The following is a 22,872-nucleotide window of genomic DNA, read 5'->3' as shown; positions in this document are numbered from 1 at the left end:
GTCGGAATCGACTTGAAGGCAGTCCAATTCCATTCATTATCACTATTACTATTTTTAAATGTTTCTTTTTTGACTTGTTTTGATGAAAAACATATTTGTTTGATCAACATCTAAGAAACAGGAAAATAGACAAATTACAGTTAAATGAAAATGAAAACTTGGGTTGTTGTATTCGCAATCCCCAGGAAAGAGGAATCATTATTGGTCCACAACATAACATGTCATTGCTTCCCACCTGCCTTTTTATAGTTTGATTTGTTTGTATCAGATTTAGTACTTGGGGATTTTAGTATTATCACTGTATTTACATCCCACTTTAATGCCAAGGAGCTCAAGATGGTATACGTGGTTATCCTCACAACAGCCCTGTGAGGTAACTTAGGCTGAGAGACTGTGACTGGCCCAAGGTCACCCAGTGAGTTTCATGGCTGAATGGGATTTGAACCCTGGTCTTCCGGGTCTTAGTCTGACACTCTAACCACTACACCACCCGTCTCTCAGTTTATACCTTGGGCTTCATAGGCTGGCTTAAGGCAGTTTCCAAAAAGACTTTAAAAATGGACACTAAAACAGTGTAAAATACAGTGGAGGCAAAACTAAGCGAAAATTAGTCTGAAAGAGCCTTGCAAGTTTTTGGACCACAAGAATTTTTACTAGTTTGCCTACCCATGACAGCAGCTGTTCTTGGCCTAGAAGAGTTATCTTATGTTAACAACTCCTTGAAGGCGAGTCTCCCCGGCCCCCAAGCAAGTGACTCTTGGCCTAGAATTCCTTTACTGATTGTTAAATAGTCGATGGGATGTGAAACCACTTTTGGTTGACCACTTTTCCTGAAGAAATTGAGCAGGAGTCCAACAGTTCTTCCATGGAAATGGGGCTATCGCAGTATGGCACGGATATATCTCTTTCCCCTGTGAGCACCACACCTCTGAGACCTATGGGTGTGTGTGGGAAGTCGCATGATCTGGCTTCCCCCATGATTTGCCCTCCCCATAAGTTGCTCCTTCAGCTTAGACCCTCAACCTCATAGAAGATAATCATGTTGCTTGCGTAGTGCGCAGTTTGAGTGTCGCCCTTTCTCAGACAGCTTTGTGTAAATGTAGCTACACAGCCACAGACATCCTTGTGGAATCTCGTGCCATTGAATTGAACAAGCGCCCTGCGTAACTGGAGTCTCCCATTGCAACAGGTTCAGAAAGAGACAGAGGATAGTCCAGAGCTCAGAAACCTGGTGCTCTCCAGAAGTTAAGAAAAGCCCTGCTAGATCAGGCCAGTGGCTCATCTAGTCCCGCATCCTTGTTCTTGCAGTGGCCAACCAGATGCTCATGGGAAGCCCACAAACAGGACATGAGCATATTAGCACTCTCCAGCAACTAGTATTTAAAGGCATATTGTCTCCGGCAGTGGAAACAGAACATAGCCATTGTGGCTAGTAGCCGTTAGTTGCCTTATCCTGCATGAATTTCTCGAATCCCTTTTTTAAAGCCATGCAGATTGGCAGCTGTCATTGCATCTTGTAGGAGCAAAGTCCACAGTCTAACTATGCACTGTGTGAAGAAGTACTTTGGGTTGTATTCAACTAAGTTCTACTGAGAGTAAACCCATTTAAATTAATGAACCAAAATTAATCATGGCCATTCATTTCAGAGGCTTTGGGGGGGACCAGGGGAAGAGACCACGGCCACTGTTGTGCCCACAGGTGCCCTGTTGGTGACACCTGCCCTAATGCTCACTGCTTTTTATTTCTCCCCCCTTTTTCTGTGCTGACCAGAACACTGCTCTGTTCTGCAGAGTTTTTCCCCGCCTTTCTTTCCGTTGTAAGTATCCCAAATGCTTTAGGCTTCACAGTTTGGGTTTCTGTCTTTTGCAGCAGCTGGAAAGTCTCGGTTGGGAGCGGAGTGGGCGGACCATTGTGAGCTCTCACAGCGACGGAGGCTATGCAGTGTGGCCAGTGACGGGCAGCTCCCCAAAGACCCTGCAGCCAGCCACCTCCACTATTCCTTATGGTAAGACTAATGGACAGGGCCTCGATGGGTGCTTTGTCCAGGCAACCGCAGTGTAGAAATGCAGAAATTCTCCTTGACGCATAGTCAGTGGTATTATTTGCACAGAGCAACAGTTCCCCCCCCACACACACACACAGAGAGAGAGAGAGATGTTGTTGGACAACTCCCATGATCCTTTGACCAGTGGCTGAGTTGGCTGGCGATGATGGGAGTTGTAGTCCAAGACCATCTGTTGGGGACCCAAGGCTGAAGAACAGTGCTACAGATGTTGTTGAACTACAACTCCCATCATCCATGACCACTGACCGGGCTGGATGGGGCTGATGGGAGTTGGACCATGCTGGCTACCCTGGCTTAGTGGAACCTAGTTATTGCAAACCCTGGGCAGAGGTCTCCTTTCCTTTCTCTTGGCTCTATCTTCTCGCCTTTCTTTCTCCTTTTGTAGAAAGGGGGGGGGAGAAGGGTTTCACTAACCTCTTCCCCTGTGCATTACTATATATGCTGAGAGTTTACTGTAAGACACATCTCAGACGTGCCTGTTGCTCTTGCCTTATAGCAGGGCTGGAGAAGCTGTGGACCTCCAGATGTTGCTCCAGAATGGTTAGGGACAGTGGAGGCTGGTCGATTAGGCAAATGGGTCACTGCTAACTGCCAGCTTCCTCCTCCTTAGCCTCAGTGTTGCCCTTGTAAAACTCAGCAAGGAGGAGGAAGGGGGCAAAACTATGATTAGTTGGCTCTGCCTGTCATTGGCTCTGGCTCCACCTACTTTTGGGGCTCCCTGCATTCCACCCCACCAGTTCCAAAGGGCACCAGCCACCACTGGTTAGAGATGATGGAAGCTGTAGTTCCATAACATTTGGAGGGTTGCAGTTTCCCCACCACTCCCCTAGAGTCTGATGTGATAAAGTTCCCAAGGGAATTTTCACTGTTTGATTTTGCTGATTTGTACAAAGTGGTCCTCTGGTGTCAAAATCAATGTTCTCCCAAGCGTGGGGGAGAAATGATGAAAGACTGTGGCTTGCACGATCACAAGTGATGTGTTGACTTTATACAGAGTCTGGGACTGAGGTTTGCATAATGACTGCTTGCAACATGAGCCCTTCAGGTACCCAGACCGTGTAAGCAATCTGCACTATGACAATAGTTTTAACTGCCCCTTAGCAGTGGTCACAAAGGATTCTGGGGCACCCACTGGGTCATGTGGCCCAATGGAGGCAAATGTGTTGCATCCTTGCAAATTGCAAGATGAAACATTAAATATCTTCTTGTTTTGCTTTTTAAAAAAACACTAAATTTTCAAGCATCTCTTTACCCATGAGGACTAGTGAGTTAACAATCTCATACATGGAATTTGAGTTTTTCAGCAGTCTCTGGTAACCAAGAGCTCTGGATAGAAATGTATTTTCACTGTATGCAATTTCTAGGTCCATTCCCGTGCAAAGCTATCAACAAGATTGTGTGGCTAACGTGTGAATCAGGGTAAGTCTTGTCTATCAATTTGGTTTTATTCCTTGGCTGTGTATTTACCCTACGCTTGAATGTTTTCCCCTGTGTAATAATGCTCACCCAGCTTTTTTCCCTTCTTACTCTGTTTTGGTTTTGTAATGGGGCAGGGGGAGTTGAGAGCTATTGCACTGGTATTGAAGCTGCCTCAGCCTAAACTAGGAGGAGACATGGAAAAGATTCCTGCTTGGAACCTGGAGAGCTGCTGCCAGTCAGTGTAGGTGATAATGAGCTAGATGGATCCAGGGTCTGATTCGGTATAAGGCAGCTTCCTATGTTCCTTTGTAATCTGTTTTTTTGTTGCTGTTATGTGCCTTCAAATTTATTATGACTTATGGCAACCCTATGAATCAGTGACCTCCAATAGCATCTGTCATGAACCACCCTGTTCAGATCTTGTAAGTTCAGGTCTGTGGCTTCCTATGGAATCAATCCATCTCTTGTTTGGCCTTCCTCTTTTTCTACTCCCTTCTGTTTTCCCCACCATTGTCTTTTCCAGTGAATGATGTCTTCTCATGATGTGTCCAAAGTATGATAATGTCAGTTTCATCATTTTAGCTTCTAGTGACAGTTCTGGTTTAATTTGTTCTAACACCCAATTATTTGCCTTTTTCGCAGTCCACGGTATGGGCAAAGCTCTAGTTTAATAAATAAAAGCTGCCATTCTTTGCTAGAAGGAAAGGCAGTGTTATCTGACTGCTGTTCTTCCTCCCTTCCTATAGAGATCACTACATCATCTTCAGTGGTGGGATGCCCCGGGCAAGTTACGGGGACAGGCACTGCGTCACCATCCTCCAAGGACAGACCTTGGTAACGCTGGACTTCACATCGCGTGTGATCGACTTCTTTACAGTGTATAACACAGAGGTAGAGGAGGGTAAATGCCTTTTTGCTATTTTTTAAAAAAGAAAAACAGCAGCTAATTTTATTTATTACATTTGTATCTCACCTTTCCCCCCAAAGAACTCTTGAGTGGCATTCGTGGTTCCTGCCTCTCCCAACTTCCCCCTTATTTTATCCTCATTAACGTCCCTGTGGAGTGGGTTGAGTTAGGCTAGGCTGAGAGACAGTGACTGGCCTAAGATCATCTACTGAGCTTCATGGCTGACTAGAAGTTTGAACCCTGGTCTCCCAGATCCTAGTTTGACACTCTAACCACTACACCACACTGGCTATCATAAGGATGCCTTAATCCCCTCCTCCCATTTTCCCATCTCTGTTTCCTAAGTGAAACTCCTTTTCCTGCTCTTTCCCCTCCCCTCCCCAAAAAGTCACTCTGTACTGGCAAATTTAACAGCTGGTATACCCCAGTGGGGAGGAGAGCCTGGCTGGGAGTCCAGAGTCTGCGAGTTCAAATCCCTGCTCATGTCTCCTGGGTGTCAAGGGCCAGCTAAAGATCACCCACACAGTGAGGGGCTCAGGGTTTACATGCCCTGCCACCCTTGCAGCTGTTGGCAAGCTGCATAGTCCCAAGGAGCCCAGTTGCCCCCCAGCTGGCAGTTGCGGACAAGGAAGGGGCTGGCTTGTGCTGCTGTGGCAAGCTGAGCAGGCCCTCGCCAGCTGGGGAGGACTAGCGTCAGAGGGAGGCAATGGGAAGCCCCCTCTGAATACCGCTTGCCATGAAATCCCTATTCGTAGGGTCGCCATAAGTCGGGATCGACTTGAAAGCAGTCCATTTCCATTTCACTGGCAAATTTAACGGGTGTGTTCACTCTTCTGCCTCTTCCAGAATTTGACAATCCAACTGCCTTGGTGGTGCTGGTGGAAGAGGAGCTGGTGGTGATCGACCTGCAGACGCCGGGTTGGCCGACGATTCCTGCCCCCTACCTGGCCCCGCTCCATTCCTCTGCCATCACCTGCTCTTATCACATCTCCAACGTCCCCCTCAAGCTGTGGGAGAGGATCATCAGTGCGGGAGAGCACCAGAGCCCGCGGCTGTCCTTTGTGGTAAGTCGGCGCGGGAACATTGCCGGCAAGCCTGTCTTGCCCTGTTGGACCTTCTTGGAGCATGGCTGGCAGTGCGTCTTGCTTGCTTTGACGATGCCCCCCTCCCCAAATGTTGAGCTGTGTCTACTGCTGTGGGAGAAAATGTTCCTCCTTATGGGAGAATTAAAAGCATTGTCCGCTCTCTCTTCGGTGCAAGGAGCAAAATAGGCTCCAGGTGAGCCTCCTTGGGGAGAGATTTTTGAGAAGCCAGGAGTCAACACTGAGGAGGCGTTCTCCCCAGTTGCCACCTGCTTCAGCTGAGACAGCAGGGATGAACTCCACTCCTAACAGCACATAGGTTTTTATTTTTTTAATAAGTTAATTATTTTTCACATGACACAATACCTAAAGTTACATTACAGTAGTCAAAAACAACAGAGGTTGCAGACTGTTACATCTTAATAATTCAGCCAATGGGAGGGTGTTCCCTATATATTATGAAGGTCGCAATGAAATTATGAACAGCACATACTTAAACTATGGAATTAATTCCCCAAGATGTAGTGATGTCCACCAACTTGGATGCTTTTAAAAGAGGGTTAGACCAAATTCATGGGAGATAGCTAGTAGCCATGATGGCTGTATATTACCCCAAAAAGGTGGCGGTGGGGAAATGAAAGAAGTACTGAATCACAAGACCCCCAGAGATAACAAATTCTCCAACTGCTGGCATGTTATGCCCAAGATGTTTCTGAATTAAGGAGTTCCTTCATTCACTGGAGTTGAAAGCAACGGAGAAGAATATCCTCAGTCTTCTATATGACTAGTGCAGAAGTTCCCAAACTCTCCCCCCCACACACACACAGACCGCTTGAAAATTGCTGAGGGTCTTGGTGGACTCCTTAATGACTTTTCTGCTGATTGTAGCAGTTGTATCGCGGTGCACTAGATTCTGTGTGATTTTTCATTGTATTCTCATTGCTTCTTTTTATTTCTAAGTTCGTATTTTATTGTACTGCAATTTGAATTCCATACAATTCCATAGAATTAAAATTGAACCATAAAATGAAATACAAGAAGCCGTAACAGTGCAGTTAAAGTCAGTATGAATACTTAATGCATACACACTGTGGACTACCTGAAAGAACTGGGCATGTTTAGCCCGGAGAAGAGAAGACTGCGGGGAGATACTGTAGCACTCTTCAAGTACTTGAAAGGTTGACACATAGAGGAGGGCCAGGATCTCTTCTCGATCAGGACATGGAAGAACGGGCTCAAATCGCAGAAAGCCAGATTTCCGCTGAATCAGGAAAAACTTTCTAACTGTTAGAGTAGTACAACAATGAAACCAATGCCCTGGGGGGGAGCTGTCCAACACTGGAGGCATTCAAGAGGCAATTCCTGTCAGGTTTGCTTTAATTTGGATTCCTGCATCCAGCAGGGGGTCGAACTCAATGGCTTTATAAGCCCCTTCCAACTCTACTACAATAATACCTCAGTTAAGGAATCCTCCAGGAAGGAAGCTCCTTTTAACAATGGTTTTTTTAAGAGGTGAAAATGGCTAGCTTTGTTCTGCTATGGATAAACTTTCAAACCTGCGCCTTTGCTTTAAGGTGAAACTGACCAGCCTGTTTCTTTTCTTTGCTAGGGTGAAACTGACAGGCCTCTGTGTTTATTTTGCCTTAAAGAGATACCTTGCTTTCTCTCAGGGCTGGGGAGGGAAGGATCCAGTACTATTCAGAGGAGGGGAAGGAGTGGGAGTGGGTGGGTGCCAGGTAGGCACCCTTTAAAGCCCTGTTGAAGCTGCTCCCACCATCTCTGAGCAGGTGTAGTAACCCATCCCTACTTTTTTCATATTATTTCTACCTCTGGTACCAAAGTTTCTGTTAAAGAAATAATGTTCAGGAACGCATCTACTTTGTTAACTGAGATATTACTGTATTCTGTGACACTTGTGGACCACAGTTTGGGAACCGCTGGACTAGACCATACAGGGGCTTTAAACTGAATGGCCACAATTCTATTTCTCCATGGATGCCTCTGTCTGTCTCTTGGCAGAACTGGCCCATCAACGGAGGAAGAAACCTGGCCCAGGAACCAACGCAGCGGGGAATTCTCTTGACAGGGTGAGTGGATGTTTTCTGCGTTTTTTCCCCCCAGGTCATTTGCATCCTGTACCATGTAAGGCTGTTCACCCTTTGGGACAGGCCGGGTGCGAATCCCACATGCACAGCATAGCTATTGCCTCATGGAGGAGCTTGGGCCGGTATATCGTAAAGCAGCCTTTCTCCAGCCTGTGGCCCTGCAGACGTTGTTGGACTTCCAACGCCCATCAGTTGCAGCCTGAGTGGCCAATAGGATAATAGGAGGTGTAGTCCAGCAACATCTGGAAGGCGCCAGCTCTATGAGATTTTGGGGGTAGGAGCTCGTAGAGCTGCCGAATGTACAGAAAAGGGCGATCAAAACTAACCAGGAGTTTGGAGCCCTTTTTCCTAATGAGGAAAGCCTGCAGCATTTGGTGCTTTTTAGTTTAGAGAACATAGCTGTGGTGAGAAGTGGCGATCTAGGTCTGATAAAATTCCAGGTTACGTAGATAGAGAGAAGCTTCCCTGTTCATAACAGTTTAAAGACCTCTCCAGACTGTTTTATTTTTTTGAGGTGTATTGTGCAATATGTCATTGAAGCACTAATAGTGCTGGCGCCTTCCAGATGTTGCTGGACTATACCTCCTATCATTCTGCTGTATTAGTTGTCCAGCAGTGCTTCACCAACACTACTGCAGTAGCACCATCCACAGGGGCAAGACAGCTAAAGCATAAAATAAACTGGAATGTTTGTGATGTAAGAAGTTACAGGATTTCAGGATGAAGTTGTGGGACATGCGCTGATTGGAAACAAAGCAGAGTGTCCGTCCTGAAACTTTTGCAGGCACAAACGGTGTTGAAAGCAAAATTGCGTATAATGGCACCAATAGCATTGATGATGAGCACAAATCATAATGAATGTGCAATATAAAGGATGCAATATAAATGCAGTATAAAGGAGGGCCCCCAAATTCATTATCAAATGAAATTTGATGGGTAGTAGATTTCAGGACAGGCAAAATAAAGTCCTTCACATGGTGCGTAGTTAAACTACAGAATTTGCTCCCACAGGAGGCAGTGATGACCATCAACTTGGATGGCTTTAAAAGTGGATTGTACAGATTCATGCAGGATAAGGCTATCAGTGGCCGCTAGCCACAGTGGCTATGCTTTGTCATCATTGTCAGAGGCAGCATGCTTTCCAATACCAGTTGCTGGAAACAACAGGAGGGGTGAATGCTCTTATGCTCAAGTCCTGCTTGTGGGCTTCCCATAGGCCTCTGGTTGGCCACTGTGAGAACAGGATACTGGACTTGATGACCCAGGAGGGCTTTTATGTTCTTAAGAGAATCCTTCACACAACGCATGTTTAATTTTATGACACTTTCTGCTGTGAGATGCAGTGGCAGCCACTAGCTTGGATGGCTTTAATGAAGGAGAGGCATATCTCTAATCCCTTTTACATCTATCAGTGACAATTAGCCATATTTTTAAATGGAACTTCCATGTTCAGTGACAGGTTATCTGTTTTGAATACTGAATGTTTGGGGCACAGAATGATAGATGGGTGCTGCCTTCATGCCTTCCTTGTAAGCCCCTCATAACATCTGCATGGAGCTTTCACCTTGAGCCAGCAGGGTGGTTCTTGTTGCCTAACAGGGTGACTTGACATGAGGGATAATAGACAAATCTGTCAATTTTGGTTTCACTCATTTTTCCAGTCTTAGGTTCAGTTCAGCCCATTTCCACATCAGTTTGTGATTCTTTTTTTTTTATAGTCCATATGAAAAATTGCTGCGCATTTCTTTTAATATATACATTTTTGTCCAAATACTAGTACAGATACTAGGCAGGCAGCTTGTGTGGTGTGTGAGTGTGTGATGTTGACATACTTCTCACAACCTCACAGGTGTTGATTTAAGTCAGGAATGGGGAACCTGTGGCCCTCCAGTTGTTGCTGAACTACAACTCTCATCACCCCTGGCTCACTCACATGGCTCTATGTGATGGGAATTGTAGTCCAACTCTGCACAGCCATAGGTTAACCACAACTGGTCTGGGTGTGTGTGTGTCAAATGAGAGTCCATACTCTTCTCCTGTGCAGAAGGAGCTGGGTACAAAATTTCTCCCTCGTAATTTGTAAAAATATTTTCCGCAACAGATCCAGCTAGGTTGTACTACAGGGAGCATGATAACAGGTGTGGGGAACCTTTGGCCCTCCAGATGTTGCTGAACCGCCACTCCCATCATCCCTTGCCAGCATGGCCAATGGCCAAGGAGGATGGAAGTTGTAGTTCAGCAACATCTGGAGGAGAAAATGTTCTCCATACCTGGTGTACAAGTTCTAAGTATTATTGCTTGAAGCCAAGGAAGAACACAAGAAAGGCCCTTCAGATGGATCAGACCAATGGCCCATCTAGTCCAACATCCTGTTCTCGCAGTAGCCAACCTGATGTCCATGGAAGCCCTTGGGCAGGACCTGAGTACAAATAGCGCGCTCCCTGCTTGTGATTTCTGGCAGCAACTGGTATTCTCCATAGGCATACTGTGTCTGACGCTGGAGGTAGAGCATAGCCATTGTAGCCTTTTCCTCCTCCCATGAATGTGTCTAATGCTCTTTTAAAGCCATCCAAGTTGACGGCTCTTGTGGGAGTAAATTCCAGTTTAACTCTGCGTTGTGTGAAGAAGTCCATTCTTCTGTCTGACCTGAATCTTAGGGTAGAGTTAGGGTATAAACTTAAAAATGCTGACCCTGGGGAATATCAGCTGGCGGGAGGTTTGCAACCATGGGCTCTTTCCACCTCCCACCAAACAAGAATAGTTAGGAATAATTTTTCACAGTGGCAGCTGCCCTATCCTTTCCTCTGTACAGCCATGAAGATGGCACAGTCCGGTTCTGGGACGCTTCAGGAGTCTCTCTCAAGCCATTGTACAAGTTGGGGACAGCCAATATTTTCCAGACGGACTGTGAACACAACGATAGCTTGAACCAGACCTGCGAGGAGGATTGGCCGCCTTTCCGGAAGGTACCAGTCTTCCTGTCTAAATTTTGTTGCTTCTGTGAGGGGCTGGGGGGGGGCTTTGGTTATGGGGGGGGTGAGTAGAAGAGCTTGACTTGCCTCACAGTAGCTCTGTGACTTTTGAGCTGCATGATTCAACAGGTAGAGCTCTTCCCATTGTTTCTGTTGCCTTGCCTGAGGGAAAAAGGAGGTCCATCTTGGATTTCTGCCTGCAGTGCTGTCGTGTAGGGTAGAACGGGTGGCGAGGTGGAAGGAGTCTGTCTGTCAGTGTCAAAACCAGTGAGGGAAATGGCTGGAACACATTCTACCATATGCAAATAGGGATGGGTGTGAGTGATGTCTCAACAGGATTGTGTTTGGGCCTGAGTTTGAATCGCACCTCATTTCATAGCCCTGCTGGAGATCTCTGGAGTGGGTCATAGGATCTCTCAGCCCCTTCCTAAGATTCTAATACGGCTCAGGTCCAGGCTGTCTGAAGGACTGTATCTTCCCATATGAACCTCTCCAAGCCCTGAGATCATTGGGGGAGGCCCTTCTCTCAGTCCCGCCACCCTCACAGGCACATCTGGTGGGAAACCAGGAAAGGGCCTTCTCGGTGGCTGCCCCCAGACTCTGGAACTCCCTTCCTAGGGAGGTTAGACTCGCTCCCTCCCTGCTGTCCTTCTGTGGGCAGGTGAAGACTTTTCTGTTCTGACAGGCTTTTGGAAATGCAAGGGCTATTAAATAGGGTGCTGTTTTTACTCATCTGTATTTTGTATTTTTTTTAATCGCCATGTTTTAATTGGTTTTAATTTTATACTTAGTTTAATTACATTTTAATTAACTTCTGTATGTTTTATTTGTTTAACTGTATTTGTTTTAATTTTTGTAAGCTGCCTTGAGTCTCAGTTCTGTGAAAAAGGTGACATATTAATAACAACAACAAGAATAATAATGAAAGAGGCAGTCAGCTGAATGTGGTGTAGAATCCTCCTTGGAATAGGGAACCCTGATTGTGGGAAGGATTTAACTGTGTTCAACTGAAATCTGTTAGAACCCCGGTTCAGATCTTCATGGTCTATGTTTTACAGTGCACATGGGGCCGTTAGTGATGCACCTGTGCACCTTCCCCAGTTTGATCCTTTACACCAGGTGTGGGGAACTTTTGGCCCTCCAGATGTTGCTGAACTACAACTCCCATCATCCTTGGTCATTGGCCATGCTTGCTAGGGCTGGTGGGAGTTGTAGTTCAGCAACAATCCTGCTTTACACATTCTCTTAGATGCCAGAAGACGGTTTCTGTGTCACGGTGAATACGTCATAATTTTAGAGCCTTGTGAGTGAATTTACATTGGGGAAGGATCCATAGTTCATGCATAAGGCCCACGTTTTGCATGTAGAGTACCACAGGTTCAATTCCTGGCATCTCCAATTAAAATGATCAGGCAGCAGCTGGTGGGGAAGACCCCTCTCTGCCTAAGACGCTGGAGAGCTGCTGCAGGTCAGAGTAGGCAACCCTGGGCTTCGTTTGATCTGTGTTGATTTTTCTCTCACATTCATTTCTAAATGAATTCAACATGTTCATTTTTTAAACATGAAGTTGGAATTCCCTTTTTTTAAAAAGGTATCTTTTGGGCAATATTTGTGAAATTGCACCCCCATGTGGAAGAAGGGAGTCATGGAAGATTTTGAGCAGGAAACAAACTTTAGCAATTGAATCCCTTCTACTTGGGAGTCAAGGACTTAGCCCCAAATATCTGAAAGACTACCTCTTTCTTTGTGGGATCCTCTCGGGTGTTAAGATCAGCAGAGGGGAGCCCACTTGGTAGTTCCACCTCCTATAGACGTTTGGGGCTGGTGGTGGCACAGGAGGGGGCATTCTCAGAGGCAGTCTCTGCATTGTGAATGTCTTCCTGGCACCTTCATTGTACAGTTCTAGGCAAATGTTGAAGACTCACCTCTTTACCCTGGCCCTTGACATCTGTGATATGTGTTTTCAGGACCCACTCTATTCCTGTGACCGTAACTTGTTTTTTAATGTTGAGTTTCAAATTGTTGTCACCCACCCTGGGACCTTAGGGTGAAGGGTGGGTAAGAAATTGAATCATCATCAATAATAATAATAATAATAATAACAATAACAATAATAATAAAAGAAATGCTGCACACACATTTGCATGCTTCTTCATCACTGTACTTTTTTAAGTGGAGGGATGAGGTTGTGTGTGTAGAATGATAGCTAAGCTAGTTGTAAATGAGTGCTGGTCAACTGGATTCTGCTCCAAATATTCAGAACCAGGGTTTTCCCCTGCGCCCCAAAACGTGACTTTGGAAGGGAGGCTTCAGCCAGTCCTGGATTGAAGGCAGTGGGTGTACGCTCATATCTTGTCACTACCTCTCTACAAACGTGACTTATGTTGTCTTCCTTCTGTACAGGAGGAGTGAGCAGTTATGTTGTCCAATTAAACCCTCCTGTTAAATGCATTAAGAATTAAATTGTGAGAAAAGTGTGTGTCAGGGCATTCTTTCCCAGCCTGCTGCCTTCGAGATGTTTTGGACTGCAGCTCCCACTGGGGAGTGGGCTGGGGCTGATGGGAGTTGTAGTCCAAAACATCTGGAAGGCAACAGGTTGGGGAAGGCTGTATAAGAGTGTCTAGCCCCTAGGCTTGTGGTACATAGGGTGAGAGTGTGCTTTTTGATCTTCTAGTTTGGGAAAACTTTCTTCTTGCACAACTATGTTTGGTTGGATAGCACCTTCTTGCAAAACATCCGGGCAATGTACAGCGATATAACATTTCAAAATAATACAAAACCATCATTAAAATGACTGGCTACTAAAAAAAAAATAAACAGCTGCGTGGGCCTGTTGGCACAAAAATGTCTTCAAGAGACACCTGAAAGTCAAAAGCGAGGATGCTTGCTGAATCTCTGCTGAGAGAGTGTTGCCTTATATTGGTTTGGGGGTTTTTTTTGGGGGGGGGGAGATTTTATATTTTGTAGTATTAATATGTTCGCCACTTTGAGGAAGAGCTTTTTAATTAATTTTTTACTTGCAAATTTAGCAACAAGAGGGAAGAAAAATAAATTAAAATATTAAGGTACAAAAAAATTAAAGAAAAAATAATATAAACACTATTAATTTATAACAATAGACCACCATCAGTTTATGTTATGAATGCTCTGCCCATCAGTACATGCATCTTGAGTTAAGCATATAAATTAATACAAGCCCTCCAGATGTCCAAATTGGTATCTGCTCAAAAGTGACATCTATAATCTTTATGAAGTATGTTCAAATGTATCAGGGCAGTGAGGTCTTCCGTCCATTGTGTAATAGACGGTGGGTATTTTTCCTTCCAAGCTCAAAGTATGTTAGCTACCATAAGGGCTTGCAAAGTCCACTTTTGTTGTTTTATATAGTGCACTACCTATATAATTATAATTTAAAAGTGCATGAACATCTGCCGAAGGCAAGGAGTTCCCCTGTGCAAAATTAATATACATAACAATTTCAGACCAGAAAGAATATATCACTGGACAAGCCCACATCATATGCCTCAACATTACACCTTCAGCATTGCTCTGTATTGGACAGTTTTGACCTGTACTGGGGATTTCCGTGTTTGTTTGACACAAGAAGCACCCAAATCTTAGTCTTCTAGTTACGAGCTGAAAGATCTACAACCGTTTTCCATTTAGCTGAGATTTCCAGTTGGGCTGCTGATAATCAAAATCCAACCAGTTCTTTGTGAACCACATTAGGATTGCAATCATTCTGCAATGGTAACAGAGCCAGCCCCAGGTGAGGTGTCAAGGTCTGACCCACAATCTTAGAAATTACAGTTTTCCAGAAAATTTGGATGGGAGCACAGTGTGTTTGTACACTTTGTATTTCTAAGTCGCTCGTTATGCGTGCTTCGCAGGTGAGATGGGCTATGTGAGACAGCAGTGCCCCTGAGGATGTAATCCAGAAATTCCAAAAAAATCTGAGTTCATTGGCTTCTTGATGAGCTTATAAAATTGTCTTCCGCTTCACCCCAAGTTCTTAAGAATGTAAATGAAAAAAAGTCAAGAAATAGCACCTGTATACAATTTTTAAAAAATAAATTAAGCATCATGGGCTTGTTGCATTGTTGCTGTTATAAAGAAATACAAAACAGAATAATGCAGTCCAGGCGATCATGAGTACAAACTGATGGGTTGGGTGGGTATAAACAATGTTATGCACCCAGTAAAGGTATGACTCACTATCCAAATGTATCTTTCCACAGACGACTGGAATCGTCTTACTAAAGACAGAGGTTCCTCATGGGCAAGGGAGGGGCACTCTGTACAAGCCCATGCTCTTTTATATCTGAGGCTCATAGTTCCTAATTAAACTTTTTGCACTTAAACTTCTTTTCCATCCCAGGCCCCTTTTTGACCCCTAAGTCCGTATTCATCCTCTGCACCGTCCCATCAACCCCGGAGGGGGTCAATATCGATCCCTTTGGAGAAACTCTGATCTTGTGGTCTGATGAAACGCTGAGGAAAAGGGGGTACATTGTTAACCCTCCTCCCCACATATGGCATTTGCTTCTTTCAGAGGGATTGTGCGAGGTCTGGTTTTTGTAGCCTCTGGTGGTTCTGCCTGAAAATAAATAAATAAAATAAATATCCATCATCCAGGTTGGCTGCTTTGACCCTTACAGCGACGACCCCAGGCTGGGAATCCAGAAGATTGCTCTGTGCAAATACACGGCTAAGATGGTGGTGGCTGGCACAGCGGGGCAGGTAACCAGTAGCGGCGGAACCCCTCCTAACCTGCCCACACTCACCAGGTCCAGAAGCTTCAGCATTTGTGGAATGCAGCAGCTAGACGCTGATGGTGGCAGACAGCCGACAGTATGTGGCACCTCTGCTAAAACATCTGCAGCAGCTGCCCGTATACGCCTGGGCCAGGTCCAAGGTTCTTGTGTGAAACACAATACAAATAATCATTAAAGTGACCGGCTAATAAATCAAAATAAAAAGGCCTGTCAGCATTAAAAAAAAAAGTCTTCAAGAGACACCTGAAAGTCAAAAATATTATTATTTATTACATTTGTATACTGCCCCATAGCCGAAGCTCTCTGGGCAGTTTACAACAATTAAAAACATTAAAAACAAATATACAAATTTTAAAACACTTAAAAAAAAAAAACAATTTAAAAATACATCCTAAAATGCCTGGAAGAAGAGGAGACATGATACAAACAAATCGCAATGCATGCTCAATAAACAGCGGGAATGATATAACCTCTCCACAAACTTTGTGCAAACAAATAATGGTGAATGCTCAAAAAACAGGTTGTCTGAAAGTGATGAGGTTTTGACTGCATTCTTGAGTCCTGGTAGATTAGGCAGAAGAGTCCAAATTGAGGATGCCTGCCGAATCTTTGCTGGAAGAGTGTTACACAGCATGGTACTGGCGGTACTAAATGCCCGACTTCTGGTTGAGGCCAGCTAGATCTCTGTAAAATGGGGGAGAACTAACAGTATTCCTCCAGATGATCAAGCTGGAATCGAAAGGCTCAGGCAGTCCTTAAGGTATCCTTGACCCAAGTTCTTTGGGGCTTTGTATATCAACACAAGAACCTTGGTCAGTGAGTGCTGTGGGTGCCAACCCCTATAGTCATCCTGGCCCCTGCAGAGAGTGCGCTTACACAGCCTTTTCCAAGATACCTGGATAAAAGTCAGATCCAATAGGGCCTCATCTGAGCCTTGAAAAGTGGGAGTGTCACTCTTCCAACTTCCTTCAGCTCTTTGTACTTTTCAAGGGGGGAAAAGATCACCACCACCTCATGGCCAAGTGTTTGGTGGTGGTGGGGTGCTCAGAGGTGCTGTGGACCGCAAGGGAAGACCTCAGGGTGACTCCTGAACTAGGAGATCCATAGGGGTCTGGAATTCGTAAAGGGCAGTGAATGAGAAAAAGAGGAGTCATTTAAGGGAGTGGGAGTCCTTGCCCGTGTCTTAAGGGTAGCAGAATTGGAGAGTTAATTCCCTGCAAGTGAAAATTAAGCAGAAATTCCCAAGTTACACACACACAGTCCCCTCCATTGTGAAATGAGAAGTGACTTCAACTTATTCCTGAGGCCCGCCTTTCTTTCCCCTCCGTGGCAGGTGCTGGTGATGGAGCTTGGTGATGAGAAGTCAGAGCACATGATCAACGTTGCCGTGGTCGACCTCCTCCAGGACCGCGAAGGCTTCACGTGGAAGGGCCACGACCGTCTCTCCCCCAAGAACGGCTCTCTCTCCTTTGCCCCCGGCTTCCAACCCAGCGCCCTTGTCCAGTGCATGCCTCCTGCGGCGGTCACGGCGGTCACGCTCCACTCCGAGTGGAACCTGGTGGCTTTTGGTACTAGCCATGGCTTTGGGCTGTACGATTACTACAGGAGGAACTCCGTGCTGGCCAGGTGGGAGTTGGGATGAGTTTGAGGCGAACATGCGGAGTGTCTGTATTTTAATCCTTAAATGAATTTTGCATTTGTGGTCACCCTTGAGTTCAGTGTGGGTGCTGAGGGGTGGTGGCTGAACCTGAGCCTATGCTGGCTGAGGCTAATGGGAGTTGTAGTCCAAAATGTCCGCAGGCCACCCAGATGGACAACTTCTCTGTATATACCAGAGGTGGGGGAACTTTTTTCAGCCCGAGGGCCACATTCCCTTCTGGGCCACCTTCTGAGGGCCACATGCCGGTGGGTGGGGCTGGAGGCAAAAGTGGGTGGAGCAATGAATGCAAATGTTACCACTGTACAGTAGGCCGGCTTGTCCTCCATCCAGACAAGCAAGAGGCATGATCAGGGTTCAAGGACACATTTGCGCTAGGCAAAAGCACTCGGAAGTGTGATGCCGGGCCAGTGAGGTGTGTGGCCTGGGGAGAATTCTAAGGGCCAAACCAAGAGGCTGGGAGGGGCCAAGGTTCTAGGCCTGAGGTTCCCCAGATTTGGTTTGTACCGTTCTCAAGGCGGTTAAAACGATGCAAAAAGCAAAAACAACAGAACGATCCTCACTTGCCTAATGAATTGTCTGAAACTGGATGCAGAGCGAAAAGCAATGGAATGAATGAATAAATTTATTAGTCTAAATCATTTTGTATACCCTACTGGTCCTTCAGGAAAATCTGAACTCAAAATATTTTTAATTACCGAACTGAATAGTGTATTATATAAAACTCTCAATAATCAATATTTATAATATGCTTTAAAAGGAGAGCAATTAACATCCCACATTCAAAACTAAATTTGAGTAAGTAGAATGTACTTGTTTCAGTAAAAGTAGTCTCACAGAGCAGTGAAAGTTCCAATTATATATTTATATCAGATTTTGTAAGCACAGTGTACATACATGCATGTAAAATATCTAAAACAGATTACTTTGAGAAATACAGATCCAGCCTTTGGGATGAGCTGTTTCTTTTCTTTTACTATCTTAAATCAAGCAAGTCGGGCCAAGCAATGAATAACTTGTTGCATGTTCTGTACATAATAACAGCAATTATGCATATATCAAGACACTGAACAATAACAATCCCCCAAACTGTAACTAAACTCAAGAAGAGTTATTGAAGCTAATTAAGACATGAAGTGCCAGCAACAAAGGGCCAAACCCTGAGGTTTTTTATAGCCCTTCCAGATCAGGAAGAGGCTGATGGGCTACCTGGGTGGGTGGAGTCCTCAGCCCTTGGAGGTCTACCTCAAGAGAAAGGAGAGGATTGATCCAAAGGCTGCCAGTTGTTGCCCCAGAGGCTCCTGACGCTCCTTGGTGGTGTGGTTTGGGGTGTGTTTTTTTTGGTAGGTGCACGTTACATCCCAATGACTCCCTAGCCATGGAGGGGCCTCTGTCCCGCGTAAAGTCCCTGAAGAAGTCGCTCCGGCAGTCCTTCCGCAGGATCCGCAAGAGCAGGGTGTCCGGCAAGAAGAGGGTCAACACCAGCAGCCCCTCGAGCAAGGCAAGCAGATCAGTGTCTGGGTCAATTTGGAAAGTTGTGGGTTCGAGTCCTGGGCGAACCTTAATGGTGGTGTTGGCAGGGAGGAAGTGGGAGGTTGAGGATCTGGTGCTGATGCGTAAATGTGGGAGTCAACAAGGTACACTTTGCGTTTCCCAGTTATAGATATCCTTCTCTGAAGGAGCCATACCTCGAAGGCTTTGCTTGTCGAAGGGAACAAATGGTGTAGGCTCCCAGTGAAAATGATCCTGGCAAATGGCAAAAAAGCCATGGAGGTCAGACTAGGCAGTGTTTGGCAAGATCAGAGGTAGCCAGTGAGGTCCCCTCCCAATGCTGTTGGACTTCAACTCCCATCAGCCCCAGCCAGCATTGGCAGCATGGGATGATGGGAGTTGGAGTCCAGCAACCTCTGGAGGGCGCCAGTTTGCCTACCTACCTCTAGGCTTGATGGACTTGGTATAAATTCCTTCTTAGCATCCTTTTCAGGAACATGTTTCTGGAGAGGTGGAATGGGTGAGCCATGCTCTTTTGTATTGTTTGTTCTCCCATGATTTACATAAAATCTTTATTGAAACTCTTTGCCAGGACCATCAGATGTGTCTCTGTTCTTCTGCACCTCTCCGATCAAAATGCAGCTCTGCTTTCTCTTAATGAAGCTAAATTTTGTACTGCAGCATGTGAAACCCATCAGGAATTATTATAGCCATTGCATAATGCAATTTTGACTCTTCTAATATTGCTGTTTATATAACTATATTTTTGTTCTATTTTACGTTACGTTATTTTGTTCTATTTCATGTATCTGGATAATATGTTTTATGTTGTCTTCTATGTTTTTTATGCTGGTCATCGACCACAATAAATACTGATTGATCGATCGCAGGAAGGAAGCTTAATGTGGTGTAGTGATTAGAGTTTTGGCTTACAACTGATGGGTCGGGTCACAGCCTGATGGTGTCACAATAGAAACATTATCGCCATACAAAGAGATGGCAAAAACTTAAGAAATGGGTCCCCAAATGGGAAAAAGTGGAAGGCTAGAATATTGGGCTAGGGCTGGGCAGCTGTGGGTTCGAATCTTGACTCTGCATGAAGTTCTTTGGTTCTGACTACCTGTCAGCCTAACCTACCTCACAGGGTTGTTGAGAGGATAAAATGGGGGTTAGGGAACACTCTCTGAGCTCTCTAGAAGGGAGACTGGAATGAAAAAATGTAACACAGAGAATAAAGCTGCAATCCAATAAACATTTACCTGGGAGTAAGTTGCATTGAACTCAATGGAGTTTACTTCTGAGTAGACATATATTGAATTGCAGCTTTCATATACTGACTAAGTTGTCTTGGGCAAAGTAGGGGATGGGTGGGGACTGTGATCTTTTAGAGTAGATGACAGAGAACTGTTTTTGAAGTTTCACTGTCCCCTAGACTAGAGGTTCTGAGACTGTGGTCTGCAAACCACCAGTGGTCCACAAAGCTTCATTCAAGTGGTCTGCAGCATGTCTGTGGATTTGTGGTTGAAGACGAGAGCGGGCACATCCATCGTATAAAATATTCAACATTTATTTTTAATTGTATTTTAATTGCTTCATTTATTTCGTATGTAGCATTTTATTGTATTACAATTTGAATTCTGTGGAATGCAAATGGAAGTAAAAGAAGCAAGAAAAATACAATTTAAAATCATGCAGCATCTGGCACAGCGCATTACAACTGATACAACAGGCAGAGAAAAATCATTTAAGTGGTCTGCTGAGACAATCAGCAACTTTCAAGCGGTCCATGGAGAAGAACGTTTGGGAACTGCTGCCTAGAGAGTTAGGTACCTCTGTGGCTCTTGCATGTGTCGATAGCCCAGCTTGCCCTGAGCCTGCCTTCTCCCCTTCCTTACCCCCCAGGTACAGGAGGCAAATGCACAGCTGGCTGAGCAACCTGGTCCCCACGAGGTGGAGATGACCCCCGTCCAGCGGCGAATTGAACCCCGGTCAGCAGACGACTCGCTGTCGGGAGTCGTGCGCTGCCTCTACTTCGCTGATACCTTCCTCCGAGATGGTGAGCAGGAAGGGGGGGTAAGAGGTATCTGAAAACAGAAGGGCCTCTGCCGTTTGGACTTTAAATGGGGGTACCGAAATCCTCCCAAAACCTGTGTTCATACCGAAGCAGCTAGCAGCAGGATTGTGTTTTGATAATCGCAAGATGGCTGCAAGGAGGAGGTTCTGCAACCCACTGCAGTTCCTGCGAAGATTGCAAACTTTGCTGTAGACTAGGGATTTTGGGGGTAGTTGGACTCGTAACTCCCCATCATGCCTGACAGTTGGCTATGCTTGCTGAGGGAGGGGGGATAGTTATTGTGGCTTTCCAAATGTTGGATTCCAAATCAGCCAACCCTGGTGTCATAGATGATGTGAAAAGTCAACTTCCAGTAGCTGATGGTGATTGCTACCAGAAGCCTTTTCGAAAAAGTTTTGATGAACTTTCCCCAACCAGGTCTCCTCCAAGTGTTTGCTTGTTTATTACTTTTTATTTATCAAAGTATTTATATACCGCTTTCTTGCAGAACATCAGGGGGGTGTAGAGCAGCCTAAAAACAATTAAAAGCAAGACAAAACAATCATTAAAAGGACTGGCTGCTCAAACACTTTAAACAGCTGCATCCGCCTGTTGGCACAAAAAATAATGCAAAGGACGACCGAAAGGGTCCAAAGCGAGGATGCCTGCAGAATCTCTGCTGGAAGAGTGTTCCACAGCATGGGACTGGCGTCTGTAAAAGTCCAACACTAAATGTTGTTGGACTCAACTCCCAGCAGCCAGCATAGCCAATAGTCAGGGATGATGGGAGTTGTAGTCCAGCAATATCTGGAGGGTTGCCCAGCCCTAGTGTAGCTGTGGGGAGCGGGGTGCTGTCGTCTCCTGGGAGGGGAGGAGAGCACTGATTACTCCCAAATAGCGAGCAGAAGACCTAGTTGTGTGTTCGAAATCACTGTCCAAGGCTACGGGCTGAAGGCACATGAGGCCACCACCTTGCTGAAGCTAAGCAGGTCTGGGTCTGGCCAGTACCTGGGTGGGAGACTGCCAGGGAGCCACATGTATGCCACCTTGAGTTTCTACAATGAAAGAAAGGTGGGGTATAAATGTAAGAAATAAATAAACAAACTAATGTATTTGAAGTGTGTATGAATATGAATGAAATACATAATACACAATGATATTAACACATTAGTAGGTCAGTAAGTTAGAAAAATTAGAAAGTTAATAATGTAATAAAAATTAAGTCATAATCTGTCAGAGTATAATATAAGATGCCGTTAACGTTTTAAAAGAAGAAGAGTACTAGAAGAAGACAACAGAAAAATCTTAATGGAGCAATTGAATAAATATAGTGAATTTAAAAGAAACAGTTATGACAAATAAAAGGGTAGGATTGCCTGCTTGCTTTGTGTCCCGTACAGTGCCTTTCCCCCAGCCTGTCGCCCTCCAGATGTTGTTGGACTCAAACTCCCATCAGCCCCAGAGAGGGATGATGGAAATCGAATCCAGCGACCTTGGAGGCACCCGGTTGGGAAAGGCTAGAGGAGCTCGCTGTAGGTCTCTCCGTTGCATCTCCCTCTGTCTCTCAAAAGCCCGCTGACCGTCTCTTTGGTCATATCCTGAAAGACCTCTTGGCCCTTTCATCTTCCCTTCTGTTGTGCTAGATCGCTGCATCGATGGTGGCATTGCTGTTCGTGCCAGGCTGTGGCTGGTTTTTTGTCTTGCAAAGTGCATGGAGAACTCTGATCTCCCAGGAAGCCCCTTGGAGCGAGAATCCGCCACTACCTTCGAAAAAGCAAGCAGGGGAGAGTTGTTGGCTCTTTGTGACTTGGTCTCACACCCGTATCCTGGAATCATAGAGATGGAAGGGACTTTGGGGGTCGACTGATCCAACCCTTTGCTCAGTGCAGGATGCAATCTCACACTGCCTTGTCTTTCCCCTAGCTGCACATCATGGGCCCACCATGTGGGCCGGCACAAACTCTGGCTCAGTGTTTGCCTACGCCCTGGAAGTCCCTTCGCAGGAGAAGTTCTCGGAGCGCTCTGTGGAGGCGGTCTTGGGCAAGGAGATTCAGCTCATGCACAGGGCGCCAGTGGTATCGATTGCCGTCCTAGATGGCCGGGGGAACCCTCTGCCGGAACCGTACGAAGTCTCGCGGGACCTGGCCAAAGCCCCCGACGTGCAAGGCAGTCATTCGGTGCTCATCGCTTCAGAAGAGCAGTTCAAGGTAATCGTGAGTGTATCTACTGCCCTTGGGAGCCACTGGTACCTCACTCAATGGGGGAGGTTCGTGAAATCCTCTCCAGTGATCCTTTTTTGGGGGGGGGCGGGGTCAGTTATTATGAACAAAGGTGATAGCTCATTT

General features: G+C 45.6%; 1 protein-coding gene across 3 annotated transcripts in view; it reads left to right on the top strand.

Moving 5' to 3' along the window:
* Nucleotides 1-22,872, top strand: part of LLGL1 (LLGL scribble cell polarity complex component 1) — a 95,057-nt gene that overhangs the window by 61,321 nt on the left and 10,864 nt on the right. For all 3 annotated transcript variants that reach the window (XM_061599157.1, XM_061599156.1, XM_061599158.1), the window contains exons 7-17: nucleotides 1,871-2,006; nucleotides 3,431-3,485; nucleotides 4,232-4,386; nucleotides 5,239-5,456; nucleotides 7,494-7,561; nucleotides 10,392-10,545; nucleotides 15,187-15,291; nucleotides 16,660-16,952; nucleotides 18,331-18,484; nucleotides 20,377-20,530; nucleotides 22,451-22,734. In XM_061599157.1, the coding sequence (XP_061455141.1) occupies nucleotides 1,871-2,006; nucleotides 3,431-3,485; nucleotides 4,232-4,386; nucleotides 5,239-5,456; nucleotides 7,494-7,561; nucleotides 10,392-10,545; nucleotides 15,187-15,291; nucleotides 16,660-16,952; nucleotides 18,331-18,484; nucleotides 20,377-20,530; nucleotides 22,451-22,734 (1,776 nt within the window). The remainder of the gene's footprint in view (nucleotides 1-1,870; nucleotides 2,007-3,430; nucleotides 3,486-4,231; nucleotides 4,387-5,238; nucleotides 5,457-7,493; nucleotides 7,562-10,391; nucleotides 10,546-15,186; nucleotides 15,292-16,659; nucleotides 16,953-18,330; nucleotides 18,485-20,376; nucleotides 20,531-22,450; nucleotides 22,735-22,872) is intronic.

The sequence above is a fragment of the Rhineura floridana genome, chromosome 17, assembly GCF_030035675.1.
Source record: "Rhineura floridana isolate rRhiFlo1 chromosome 17, rRhiFlo1.hap2, whole genome shotgun sequence".
Taxonomy (NCBI): domain Eukaryota; kingdom Metazoa; phylum Chordata; class Lepidosauria; order Squamata; family Rhineuridae; genus Rhineura; species Rhineura floridana.
This window is presented reverse-complemented; position numbering and strand designations above follow the sequence as displayed.